General features: G+C 40.2%; 1 protein-coding gene across 2 annotated transcripts in view; it reads right to left on the bottom strand.

Moving 5' to 3' along the window:
* Nucleotides 1–14,978, bottom strand: part of LOC101161541 (potassium voltage-gated channel subfamily KQT member 1) — an 84,296-nt gene that overhangs the window by 61,272 nt on the left and 8,046 nt on the right. For both annotated transcript variants that reach the window (XM_023952475.1, XM_023952481.1), the window contains exon 3: nucleotides 10,892–10,982. In XM_023952475.1, the coding sequence (XP_023808243.1) occupies nucleotides 10,892–10,982 (91 nt within the window). The remainder of the gene's footprint in view (nucleotides 1–10,891; nucleotides 10,983–14,978) is intronic.

A 14,978-nucleotide genomic window follows, 5' to 3' on the forward strand; every position in this document is an offset into this window, starting at 1 on the left:
ATTACTAAATTTCTCCTTTGATTTATTTGAAACATTTTTAGAGAAGAAACACCGATGTAAGCAAAAATTATGATATAGATGATATATTAATAACTGGAATACTGGGTTATAAATATGTGCACCTGTAAACCTTGATAAAAGTTAAAGATGTTACTTTTTCAGGTTTTTCGTTATACTCACAGAACATTTGTGCTTTAAAATAATAGAAAAAAAACACAACAACATTAAGAAAATATCAACATTTTTAAATCTGGTGCATATCAGGTATTTTCCAGCTAAGCAAGGACTTACAGGAATAATTTGTTTAATTGTCTTTTTCTAAATTGCTTTTCATTGGTTTTTGGCCTGCTAACTTACATAACAGATGTTTGCAGCACTGATGGGAAATTAAACTCTATTTAGCTGAGAAAATTAATGATGTGAGTAAGAGGGCATATGCAGATAAATAACAATGACTCATAATAGTATTCCATGCCAAACTGCAGATTATCTACAGTGTGCCTTTGAACCTCTAAATTGATTTGAGTGTCACCTGAATGTGGCAGATGTACAAATGTATGACTTTAACGCATATCACATTCTTTGGAAGCAGTGGAAGCAGATCTGAAGCTATGTTCACATAGCCCTTGACAACACCTTTTTATTTCTAAAAAAAAGTCTGTAAATGCACAGAAAGACCCATTTCCGACTTCTGTGTTCGCAACTCTCACGTTTACACATAGCTACCAATGTTTTTATGACCGTTTTTGAGCTCCAAATTGCCCTTGAAGACTTGTCAAAGTTAAACCAGGTTGAACTTTGACCAATCAGCGACACAGATTTCATTTTTATTTATATTTATATTTATTTATGGACGCTGTTCCTTTTATTCTATGCAAGTCCCAATTGTCTGTATATTGATCATGGAGGAGAAATATTTGCGGCTTCTGCCTGGTTGGAATTCAATGTCACCAACTCTTATATATCGGAATAGAGCTGTTGAAAAAAAAAGGCCTGGAACAAGATTCACAAGATTCGCACCGCTTAAACATTTCACACCAAGCCTCTTCCAATCTCTTCCTCTTCCTCCATGCATATTTAGTAAACTGTTGAAAAAAGAAGAAAAGTGCTCAGGGTGAACGACGTGGACTAAACTCACATTCAAGAATGCGTGTTCTTAAACATACAACACATTGGTCCAAGTGTCCCTAGCCTAACATCCATAGTCCAAACACATGTTTACGAATGAAATGTCGGTTTTTCGTGATACATGCGTGATATACGTAATTCATAAGTGTTTCTTGCGTTCGTCATTTGTCGATGTGTGCAGATGTCCGTCGAGAGTTTCTGCCAACGCGTCTTTAAGTAAATTTGTTTCTGAGCTGTTCAAATTTTTTGGTCGGTTGTGAATTCCCCAGTTTAGGCATATTTTACATAGTTTATACGCAAAATCTGATGTCTGAAGTTTGCGTGTGCAAGCGTCACTCCAACAGATTCTGAAGTGGAGAGAAGCAGCCTTGCCCTGATATGCTGAAGTGGGGCAAAAAAAGTATTTAGTCAGCTACAAGTTCTCCCTCTTACAAAGATGAGAGAGGCCTGTAATGTTCATCATAGGTATATCTCAACTATGAGAGACAAAATGAGAATGAAAATTCCAAAAATCACATTGTCTGATTTTTTAAATATTTTCTTTTTAAATTATGGTGGAAAATATATTTTTTTAAATCAAAAACAAAAGTCCAACTCAACTATTTTGTTATATACCCTATGTTGGTAATGACAGCTGTCAAACATTTTCTGTAAGTCTTCACAAGTTTTTCACAAACTGTTGCTGGTTTAGTATTTTGGCCCATTCCTCCATGCAGATCTCCTCTAGAGCAGTGATGTTTTTGGGCTGTCACTGGGCAACACGGACTTTCAAACGTTGAGATTTGGATACTGGCTAGCCCACTCCATGACCTTGAAATGCTTCTTAGGAAGCCACTCCTTCATTACCCAGCCAGTGTTTTTGGGATCATTGTCATGCTGAAAGATGCAGAGTTTCATCTTCAATGCCCTTGCTGATGGAAGGGGCTTTTCACTTAAAATCTGATGAGACATGGACTAATTCATGCTTTCCTTTACAAGGATTAGTCTTCATATTCCTTTTGTTAAAGAACAGTTCTAAATCATGATGTTTCCACCCCCACGCTTTACAGTAGGTATGGTGTTCTTTGAATACAACTCAGAATTCTCTCTCCTCCAAGCACGGCAAGTACAGTTCTTACCAAAAGTTCTATTTTGGTTTCATCTGACCATAGGACAGTCTTTCCATCCTCTTCTGGATCATCCAAATGTTCTCAAGCAAACTTTAGACAGACCTGCACATGTACTGGCTTTAGCAGGGGGACATGTCTGGCCCTGGGGTTTGAGTCCCTGGTGGCGTAGAGTGTTACTGATGTAGCCTTTATTACTTTGGTTCCAGCTCTATGCAGGTCATTCACTAGGTCCCCATGAGGTTCTTGGATTTTTGCTCACCGTTCTTGTGATCATTTTGACCCCACGGGGTGAGACCTTGCAGGGAGCCCCAGATGGAGGGAGATTATCAGTGGTCTTGAAAGTCTTCCATTTCCTAATAGTTGCTTCCACAGTTGATTTTTTCACCAAGCTCCTTACTTATTGCAGATTCCGTCTTCCCAGCATGGTGCAGGTCAACAATTTTGCTTCTGGTGTCCTTAAACAGCTGTTTGGTCTTGCCCATAGTGACTGATGTTGTGGACAGTTGTCTTTTATAGATAACCAGTTCAAACAGGTGCCATTTACACAGGTAATGAGTGGAGGACAGAGGATCCTCTTAGAAGAAGTTAAAGGTCAGATCTTGCTTGTTTTCTACGTGAACAAATACGTGAACAAATACTTATTTTCCATCATAATTGGCAAATCAATTAAAAAACCAGACAATGTGATTCTCTGGATTTTTCCCCTCATTTTGTCTCTCATAGTTTAGCTATACCTATGATGAAAATGACACGCCTCTCTCATCTTTTTTAGTGGGACAACTTGCACAATTGGTGGCTGACTTTTTGCCACACTGTACATTTTACATTGATGAAGTGATTACACAATCCACATCAGTCAGGTGATGAAAACAGACAAAAGCGGTTTTAACATGTCAGCGCAAAGCCAATATGGAAAAAGAATTCTTCCTGTCATCAGAAAGCCGCTGCCTTCCCCGCGGCGCATCAAGTCCCTGGCGGAGGACCACTCCGGCACCCAGGAGTGCTTATTGAGGCCCGGTATGCCTCTTTGATTGGAAGCGTGAGGGAACCGCCCCGTCTGACCCAGTCGTCCTGCCACGGTGCCTGATCCCGGCTGTGCGGGTCCCGCCTGGGGGATCTGAGCTCACTCAGGCAGCAGTGTTGACCCAAAGCAACCGCTTCTCGAGCGAAAATAGGTCATTCTTTGGTGGTGTGTCTTAGTGCCAAAACTACAGTAAAAAATGTAGTGTTCTTCTTTACAATTTTGCGATATTTCTTTAAAACATTTGCAGTTCTTTGTAGTTATTCTTAGTAATTATAGCTATTGTTTGTTCGTCCTCAAGGTGAAATAAATTTTTAACAATAATCTAGTGGACAACAGCTTTTTTTTAACTAAATCTTTACCTAAAGTCTCCCTTTAAGCTTATTTATGAGTCACTTATAGAGAACAATTCCTTCTTTTTACTTTTTTTCAGATTTCTTTCTGAAATTTTAGGCACTTCTTGTATGTTTTATTATAGAAACCATTAAGAAGACAATAAAGTCATCATTCTTCAAAATATTCCAACACATGGAGTTGTGATTCTAACAATACACTGTTTGAAATTTAATTTCCATCAAATTTAGTTTTTGTCAATTATCCCATGTACCTCTTCCCAGGATTTTCTTGAAGATATACCGTATTTTCTGGACTATAAGTCGCACCGAAGTATAAGTCGCACCAGCCCAAAAATGCATTATAAAGTAGAAAAAAACACAGATAAGTCGCACTGGACTATAAGTCGCATTTTAACTTTCACAACCTTATATGAAACAATCATAGCAGACTGTTTATCTCATAATTTCACAGTAATTTTTTCTCAAACTTATTTATTTATTCTTTTCATGAAGCATCATTGGCTAACTAAAACTCTGTTTTCATCCTGTATTTGTAGAAACAGTTTTCACTTTTATTGCATTTCTGAATCTATGAAATCATTGGAAAATAGAATATTATGTTGTTAGCCTTCAAGATCTTACTGTAAAAAAAAGTTTGCTGATTCTCTGAGTCACTTAACATCCTCTTAACACTTAACATACCTCAAACATCAAATTGACCCAGGAACATCATCTCTGTTCCTCACAAATGAACATAACAGGAGGGTTAACAATGTATTTATTTCAATTTATTTCTAATATAAGTCGCTGCGGAGTATAAGTCGCACCCCTTGCCAAACTATGAAAAAAAAGTGCGACTTATAGTCCGGAAGATACGGTATATATATATATATATATCCTTCATGAGAAACTCAATTTCTACATCAGTAAAATAATAAATAAAGTCTCTGAAAAAGCATGGGTTTTGGAAATTGATCCAGGATGAAATAAATGTCGCTTTACTTTAAACTGTTTTTCCTGATGTTTTTCCAGTAAGTGAAAGCAAACACTTTTGAATGCTGTGGGCAGACTGTCAATCATGTGGTCATACAGACAACTATTAACACTGTCAGTCAGAAGTACATCTCTAAGTGAAGAACAGAGTGGTTGGTCTCTGTTAACCTTGAGTGTGCAAGAAGAAAGAGACACAACAGAGAAGAGGCTGCTGCTGTGTGGAGGTGGAGAGAGCTAAAGGGTGGCAGGGTCAGAGGAATCTCTAAACTGCAAAGCACAAACACAAAACAGTTCCTTTGGGAGGGAGGATAGAAAAGATGAATGTCTGGGACTTTTAAAGGTTCAGTTGCAAGTATTAATTATTCATTATCAAAGCTAAGAAGATTATACCTCTCCAGAGACTGAACCCATCTAAGGAAATCCATTTGCAACAAAATGGGCTTTCTATGATGTAGCGATACTGACAAATATCAAACTTTTAAATTCAATAAAATATCTGAGACATATAGAGTTAAAATGTCTTGTCCATCAGCTGACCAAACAAAGCCTCTTGTGTTCGACAGATTTCACTGAGAGATTATGAATCTTTAGAAACACGAGGTGTATATTTGTATAAACCCCTTTTGTATTTGAGGCTAAACATTTCATATAAATAAAAATGTTTATTTTTGTAAACCAAAGATTTAATAACTCATTAATACTTTTAAGGACTGTATTTTCAGCACTGTAAAGTCGCACTGAAAAGCCCATATTTTTTCAAAAAATGGCAACATCCGGGTTGTCCTATTTATGGATTCACTGTGGTTACTGATGTCGAAGCGATTCTAAGAGGCACACAGTGCTCTGTCAAACTGTCTGTTGTATTTACAAGTTGCAAACAACATTAAGCACTATTGTGAATACGCTTCGGGTCGGATCGTGTTTTTTTCAAGTGCTACTAACAAGGTTGGGAGTTACAGCTATTGTCAATACTCTAACATGGCTAACGCCTCAAACATGGCTAATGTGCAGCACGTTCCAAACAAGTTCTATAGTTACTGTAAACGCAGTTAACTAAGTGAAGAACACCAGACGGACACCAGCATGCCATTTCCCATCATGGGTAACGTTAGAGTGGAATGGAGACCAACCCCTCATCAGGAATTGGGTTTCAGAGCCCAGGGCTCTGAAACCCAATTCCTGATGAGGGAAAGACAAGGAGCCTGTGGGGAAAGGGCAGAGCGGAGATGCGTCCGCGGAGCAACAGTGTGTCACTGTTGTGGAAAGAAACTTCTGGCGCAGAGGCGCGCGTATCGTGTTGAGGCGCGCGCTTTTAAGTCGCCGCTGCTGTCTTTAAATGGTCTGTTTTTTTAACCAGCCCCTGTTACCACCATATTGCTGCCGCGACACAGGCGGAAGGAAGGAGAGCTGCTCTCCCGTTCTCCACTCCTTCCACTGCTGCTCCTTCTTAAACACGCACAACAGTGTGGCGACCTGGGGGTTAGCCCCGCCTTAAGCCCCTAAGAGTCATGGGAAGTGGGGAATTGCAGGGGTAAATTTCCTCATCATAACTGAGGGATGTAATGTTGATTATATGATTACTGTTATTTACTACACAAAAAACATAACTGAGGAACCTGTGAACAGAAGTGGCATGCTGTTTGGCAGAAGTGGTAATGTTCAAGTGCATGAGCTAACGCAATGCTGACTCTTCCTACAGTGAGACCGTCAGCATCAAGCTGATCATGGTGGTATCAACATGCGGCTTGTTCACTGATGCGGCCTATGTATGCAAGAAACTAGTAATTGGGTAGTTGCGGCTTGTACAAAGGTGCGCTTTATAGCCGGGAAAATACGGTTGTCTATTTCTGTGGATTGGACTGTCGAGGAACAAGGGCTTGAGTGCCGCCCAAATAATATAACACTTTGCCCTTATGGTAGTAATTCCTGTGAGTAAAGGACCTATGGGAAGGCAGTTCCATGTAGCATGAGTGGTCTGAGCCCAGCTGGGTTCTGTGAGATGAGCCGCAGCTGCCTGGGCTGGGCTTCAGAGTGACGTGATGTCAGTTGGGAGGTGATGTGGAAGCCTTTTTCTTTACGTTTATTATAAGAGAAATGTTTCTACTTCATTCTGCACTAACAATGTGATTGACTGAAGATCAACATGTCTATAACATATGCTCTACACAAGAATGGCCGTGGTGCAGAGGTGGAGTGGTTGACCTCTGTTCAGAATAAAGCAGGTCTGGAACCTGTCCAGTCGTGTGTCGAAATGTCCTTGGGCAAGACACTGGACCCCACATTGCTTCTGGTGGTTATGGGTAGGGGCACATGTTCGGCAGTGGAGCCGCCATCAGTGTGTGAATGGGTCTGTGACTGTAAAGCACTTTGGGCCTTCGAAGAAGGTAGTAAAGAGCTATCAACTTTAGGCCATTTGCCATAGACACCATTTTACACAAAATGGGGTTCAAAGATGTGATCTACCATCAATCCTGGATCCAACAGATACAGTATCTATGTTTCTCCTCTTTGTTCATTTCCTTTGCTCTGTCCCAACAAGAATTCATTCTTTGCTTCAAACATGAGTCTCCTTCAATCAACAAGCATCTCTGCTTTCGCTGCCATGCCGATGCGGTATTGCTGTTCTTTCGTCATATTGTTGTTACAACACTAAGCGAATGATAGATGGCCTGCAGTATAAGGCATTTATACAAATTTCAACATATTTATGAGCTTAAACGTCTCTAGAAGTGTAACATATTATCATCAGGAAGATCAGGAAGATCTTTATCCTGTGCTCATGATATCAATGCCTAATAAGCCATGCATATTGGCAGGAATGCATATTTGTGTGTGCTTGAATTCCTAAACTTCATAAAATACTACAACATTATAACTGAATGTCTGGTCAATGTAGATGACTATGTATCCTCATGTAACATGCTCTATAGTGCAAAATGGAAAGATAGAACTAGCTAATGCAAAGTTTTTTAATGTAAATACATATTTGTGAAGTAAGGAATATGAATAAAGATCTCGCCAACAGTTTTACTGACTTATGCAAACAATCTTTTTCAGTAAAAAAAATGTTACTTGTAAATTTATATATGTGTACACAATGAATGGTTTCCTGAAAAGTGTTCAAATATGAAAACGTTATTGCTCTTCTGTAAGTCTTCTTTAACAAATACAACCTATTTTTATGAACAACTACAAGAGATCATTGGAGATTTGAAGACACAATCATAGTGAATACAGAAAGGACAAACACAGTGCTGAACAAACTCCCACCTCAAATAAAGCTGGAGGGTTTGGGGAGAAGAAAATTCTCTCTTTACATGAGGGTTGCTGAGATGCATTCTGCGTTTGTGTTATTACACGATTTTGAATGTGAGACAACAAAAGGCAGATGCAAAATGCACGGTCGATTTTAAAGGATATCTGAATGCCTGAAAGACATGAAGTACCAGTGAAAGCTTTAACCTTCAAATCTGAAGCGATGCTTTTCATGAGGACACTAACGAAACTGTCTTCGTGCCATTTACTTCTTTGTTTGTTGTTGATGCACTAACCTTTTTTTTTTTTTTTTACAAGGATTTGTGAATGCATTAATAAAGACCTCGTGCTTTTATTTTGTACTAGAAAACTTGCTAATGTGGTACAGAAGTCCTTCTCCTTAATCTGGTTGTACCTCCAACCAGAAAGCTATCTACTATTCTGCTAAGAAGGAGCAGTGCTACGTCATCTGGGTTTCATTAAGAGGCTGTAGAAGCATGGGTTTAGCTGCAAAAGACAGCGGAACCGTTTCCTTCTTTATACCAAACAGCAGCGAATGCACTTTACTTTTCTATGCAGAAATTGGTTGAGAAGGTTTTGGTTTTTTAGAGTAACTTCAAAGAGAACTGCTTCTGGAAATAGACTCCATCTCATTTCATTGAGTTGCCCCATAAAATTAGTTTAGCATTAAACCAGTAACCATTAGAATAACCACAGATCCTTGCTAATTAAAAGGATAATAAGTCTGTTTTTTTTGATACTTTTCTAAATTTATATCAGACTAGAGATATAAACTACTATATTCACAAGCTATAACATTAGCCGTAGTTATTTTGAGCACAATAATTATTTCTCTTTATATCCATCAAAGATCCACTCCAATGAAAGTTACCGTAATTTCCAGATTATAAGACGCTACTTTTGTCACACGCTTTCAACCCTGCGGCTTATTTAATGATCCAGCTAATTTATGCATTTTTTTTCTTCTTTTTAATGCATTTTTTCTAGCGGCCGCTAGGGGCGCTCGCGCAGAAAGGGTAAGAGTGAGACAGGGGTAATACGGTATATGTGTCGAGGAAGACCTAAGTTTAATGTTAACTCCTGCTTTGTGAATGAATAGTACGAGCAGACCCTCATTATAGAAAATGCAAGAAGAAATGCATATGACGCAGCTTTCAAGTTAAAACCAATCGTTAAAAGCAGTGTGAAAAAAATCCACCATCACCAACGGGTTTGGAAAAGCCGGTCTGCTGCGTGACGGAGAGGACAGCGCAAGCTCAGGAGTGAATTTTCTTCGGGATGAGAGTGACACTGACAGCGACCACGAAGGAGACACTGAGAGAGTGAGTGTGTGGCGAAGAATATTTGACGCTATTCCAATCCGACACTGAGGAGGAAGATTTCCATGCGTTACATTCCAACCTCAGGCTTCAGACCGTAGTCGAAAACCGCTGTTATTTCCAGTACCGGTTGGGACGCAAATGGTAACTAATCAGACGGGGACACCGTTGCTCTTGAACAGGGCTAGTAGCCGTTCAAAGTCAATGTGTCACTGTTGTGGAGGAAAACTTCTGGCACGCGCGCCTCTGCGCAGCGCTTGTCTCTGCGCAGCGATTGTCTCTGCGCAGCGCTTGTCTGCGCAGCGCTTGTCTCTGCGCAGCGATTGTCTCTGCGCAGCGCTTGTCTCTGCGCAGCGCTTGCCTCTGCGCAGTGCTTGCCTCTGCACCCATAAGTTACTACTGCTCTCAGTGACTTTTACAGGTAGGTGTGAGTGCTGTTACTACCATATTGCTGCCGTGTTACTGCCGTGTCACAGGCAGTGTTTGGAAAGAAAAACTCAGGTATATTATTAAAACTTTGAAAACTCTTGCTGTGTACCGTCATTCCTGAGTAAATAACCTTTCCTGCGATTATTTTTTTTCTTTCTGACGGTGGACAGGAAATGCAGGGGAGATCCTCTCCCCCGAAGGCAGATCTTCCTACGGTTGTTCACTTCCCCGTTCGGACCCTCAGAGCCTCCAGATTGGGTTAATAAAGAGTCATTGATCTTCTTCTGGGGGAAACATTCCTTTATTACAGTTCCCTTTCACTCTGTATATCATACCATGAACGCCCCCCCCCCAATTACACTTCCACTGCGCGTAATCCCTCCTCCTTCTTACACATGTGCGCAGTTTCAGCACATACACATCCTCATTCTACAACAAATCTTTCAATGTGGGCGCATGCGGCTTATAGACAGGTGTGCCTTGGGTATGTACAAAATGGTTTATCCTTTAAAAATGTCATGGGTGCGGCTTATAATCAGGTACGCTCAGCAGTCCAAAAATTACGGTATCTTGTTTGTTGCTGTGTTTTTATTATATACTTGTGGCATTTTTCTCATGATGGAGGACATACATATATTAAATTAGATAAAAAATGTGTATTTCTGAGTATTTCTTTAATGGAATCATTTTGAATAAGGAGCAGAGGACAAAATGCCGTTTGAAAAAGGTTGTGGTTGTAACTTAGAAGCTATAATCGGCGGGCCACCAGCTCCTTGCTCCACTCCATTCAAATACATCCACTTGCAGAAAAATAGATCCATGTACGTCTTTGTTTTCCTTGTCTGTGCTGGAATCTGGATCAAAACTGTACGGCTGCAAAGCCCCAATAATGGTCACCATTTTTGTTGGGTTGTGAAGGGCCGTAAGCTAGTGAGAGAGCCTGTAAACAGATGGCTGATGGAAAGTACTCTGCCCAAACAGTCCTACTCAGAGGCCAGTTTCTGATGAACTATTGGCGCTCTGCAGAAACGAATTTCTTTGACTTGGATAAAAACTGCATTTATGTAATGGAAAGACCACTGGGAATGTTGTGAAAAGGGATCAATAGATGATTGGAGTGGGAGTTTAAGCCACATTTTACAGGTGATTCCAGTTGCACCTCTGGTTTTGCCTCTCTAAATAAAAATTTACTTTTTGACACAGGTTTAATCCTATATCATCTACAGAAATCACTGAATATAATTATCCCAAAATTCTGAATTGGTTAAATATTGTTCTTACCACCCAAAAGAGAGTTGTGTGAGCCAGAGCCTGGAACTGGTCGATGGTTGAGAGGACGCTTAGGATCAGACAAGCCAGAACTATAAGAAACCTGGAAGAATAAAAGCAGAACATTTATCAGGATGGGAACTTTATGTGTGTGATAATTAACTCATCAAAAGTTTTGTTTAGCTAGCACCCCTTGTGGCTTCAAGACATTCCACAGCCTTTAGTAGGCCAACAAATCAGTTTTTTATAGTCCTCCTCACACTGTGCTCTATTTTCCGCTCTATAGGCTTCACTGTATAAGGCACACCGTCAATTAATGGTCTATTTTTGAAATGATATAAGGCACATCAAACTAAAAGGGGCATTAAGCGAGACAATGTCCGTCAGTCAGACTTTATTAACTGTTCACAGTAACTCTACAACTTGCTTGTAACACGCTACACGCTTTAGCCGCGTATTCACAATACCTGTAACTCCCAACCTTGTTTGTAACATGTGAAAAAAGATAACACAGTCGGACACCCCAACACAGTCGGATTAGACTGTTTAATGCTGCTGGACGGGGCATGGCACACTTAATGTCTCATTACTTTTTATTCCCTTTTTACTGATTTTATCAGGTTATTTATTAGATTTTAACATATTCCTTATTTATTAATTACTCTAATGTGTGCTTTAATCTTTGTGAATGAATTGATGGGTGCATGGAGCAAAAGACTTCCATGTAATTTCCCTAGGGATCAATAAAGTATTTATCTATCTACTGTCTCTGTCTCATCTGCTGTATTGGCATATTCACAATAACAATTCCATCAAACGTTTTTATAGAGCACTGTGTAGCTCTCAAAATCACTTTAACATTATTAAACACAAGCAGAAGGAATCCGGGATTATTAGGTCGTGTTTCTGATTTAAAAAAAGATATATATATTTTCAACTGTGCCTTAAAGTGGGTAAAATATGATAATTTGCTTTATTTATCAGCTTGATTTAAAATGCAAAAATCGGGATGTGACATGTTTTTATTTTAATCTGGGGACAGCAGTCCCATAGCAGCGCCGGTTAGGTTGATTTTTAAGACAATTTCATGTGTTTTGTGGTACAAGCACCACATTTGGCACGGATGTACTTTAGGATCCCCTCTTTCTCCTGTCGAGAGAAAAATCCAAATTGGCAACCATTTGTAAAGATGGCGCCCATAAACTCAATTGTTTCAAAAATAATCAATGTCTAATTGCCCCAATCTCAAAAATATGGCCTTTGAACTTGAGGGGTAAGATTAGAATACTATTAAATTACCGTAATTTCCGGACTACAAGCCACTACTTTTTTCCTGCGCTTACAGTCCTGCGGCTTATTCAGTGACGCAGCTAATTATTGGATTTTATTGGCGGCCGCCGTGTACGTATTTTTGGACACAGTGAATGGTTTGAATTCTCTAACATCAAACACAAGTCATTTGTTTTTCAACACACCTCTGAGCAGCCAAACAGCATGGACCTCACTTCAGGTCTTAGACACTTCAGTCATGGTTCAACAAAACGAAACACGCATGTCCAGCCGCATCCCAGAATCCTTTGGTGTGCCATTAGACCCAACGTGCACGTGATCGCCGCTACAATATGATGAAGCTTTCAAGTTAAAAGCAATCGTTAAAAGCAGCGTGAAAAAATCACCAACGGGTTTGGAAAAGCCGGTCAGCTGCGTGACGGAGAGAACAGCGCATGCTCAGGAGTGCATTTACCTCTGAGTCATAGTGACTCGGCTGGCTGCACGTAAATATGTGGCAATAATATCAGCCTTTATTTTGTCGGGACACGACTGGAAACACAAATTGACGTGGTCGTGTTAACGGTTTCTAAGGACTGAGCAGAGATTTGCATTGAAACGCTCACAGCCTCCGTGTGAGCTGGAGACTGCGTGTCGTGTGAGCTGCGGGGCCGATGGCAGTCTGAAGGCTCCCACACGTAACAACGCATCCGCCCCTCATACACAAAACGTACAGTATTAAGTCCGATTGCTCTGCACAGACACGATTTGCTCCGTTCACCGGCGCAATGGGGACGAAGTGCTCCTCCCTGTAGCCGCGCTGGCCAGAGCTGTCGGAGTAGATAGGAAGGGGAGACAAGGAGCGCGCGGGAGCGCGGAGGCGTCGAGCCATTCTGCAGGCTGCAGCCAGGGCTTACTCGAGGCGTCCGCGGAGCAAGTGTTTGTTGTGGAAGGAAACTTCTGACCCACGCGCCGCGAGGAGGCGCGCGTATCGCGCTGAGGCGCGCGTATCGCGCTGAGGCGCGCGCTTTTCAGTCGTCGCTGCTTTATTTTACTAGCGTGTTTTTTAAACAGCCCTGTTACTCCCATAACGCTGCCGCGACACAAGCGGAAGGAGAGCTTTACCCGTTCACCCCTCCATGCACTGCTGCTCATTCTTAAACACGTACAACAGAATGGCGAGCCGGGCGTTGGCCCCGCCTTTAGCCCCTAAGACTCATGGGAAATGGGGGATCGGGGATGTAAATTTCCTCATCATAACTGAGGGATGTAATGTTGATTATATGGTTACTGTTTGTAATTTTATGTGTGATACCTAGATTGTCAATAAGTTAAAAAAAAATAATAAAAATAAAAACCATAACTGAGGAACTTGTGAACAGAATAGAGGTGCATACTGTTTGGCAGATGCAGATAAACTCAAAGACATGAGCCTGAGGCAAAAATGACTCCACCCACTGTGTGCTAATAAATCACGCTTACACTCTGAGTCAGGAAGTGATCCGTCAGGATGACAATGTTGCCTAATTCATGCGGCTTGTACCCCGACGCGGCTTGTGTATGTATAAAATTAGTTAAACACGTGAAAATGGGTGGGTGCGGCTAATAATCGGGAGCGCTTTGTAGTCCGGAATTTACGGTATATAATTATGTATTTTTTAAAATCTTGGATTTTCCCATGGTTAACATACTTTTCAGAAAGATCCTAAGGTCCACCAATGCCAAATTTGATGCTTGTACCAAAGAAAATCAAAGATTATTTTCAGGTTATTTTCTGATTTCTGTTTATTTTCTCCACAAACACACCAAATTCAGTGCTTAATGTGAAAAAACGCTAACCTTACAGCACAGTGCAGACATCAGGAAACACAAAGGATGTTCCTTCTACAGTTTAAGATTGAGGTCAAAATACTAATACAACAATCATTGCTTTGAAGTAAGCAGAAACATTGTTCAAGCAACTCCAAGTTTTTTTCACTTTATAAATTGGACACTTTTTTTTATGATCATGCCTACCAATTAGATAAAATCAACAGATATCTTCTTAGCCTCATATTCGTTCTTTAAAATCCAGTTTTCATGCTTTACGTTGTAATGACAAAAAAAGGTCAGCGCACAGCATGGTAATCTGGCTCCCTCTTTTTTTCAATTCACTTTTATTTGATATTGGAGGAAAGTGATGGCAGAGCAGAAGAAACTGTAATCAAAGTCATAAGCCACTCTCAGCTTGCGACCTTATTTAAATTGTGGTTTAGTCCATTAAGTTAAGCTGAAATTATAGCTACATATATAAAGTTTTGCTGAAAGGTTGATGCTGGAAAAAACTATTTATTTTGGAAGATGTGGCTTAATACAATAAGAAAAGTCAAAACATCTGATGTGATCATGGGACTCTGTATTTTATTACCTGAGGCGCATACAAAACAAAATAAAATTAATACTGAACATAATTACAGCTGCATAACAACAGTCAACTTCTCGAAATGTGTGTGTATTCCCAGTTGTTTGTCTGAACTTGTTCGAGATGTACTTAAAGTACGCGTCCGTCCGTATGTCCGTCTAATGTCATTTTATTTGCTGATGTGTGTAATTTTACTTTAGACTGCAGACCAGTACTAGTAGTACAGAGTTCGTGTTCGGATGAGAAATATTTAATCACATACAGCAAACATTTGAGTGATCCAGGTCTGAACTCTGTCTGGCCCTGCATATATATATATATATATATATATATATATAATTGGGTTTCGAAGCATCCATTCATTCCACATTCTCTGCATGTAATGATGATGGAATGATTGATTACAAGAAGGCCTATGACTCAATGCCA

This window comes from Oryzias latipes, chromosome 3, assembly GCF_002234675.1.
Source record: "Oryzias latipes chromosome 3, ASM223467v1".
In the NCBI taxonomy this organism is placed as follows: Eukaryota; Metazoa; Chordata; class Actinopteri; order Beloniformes; family Adrianichthyidae; genus Oryzias; species Oryzias latipes.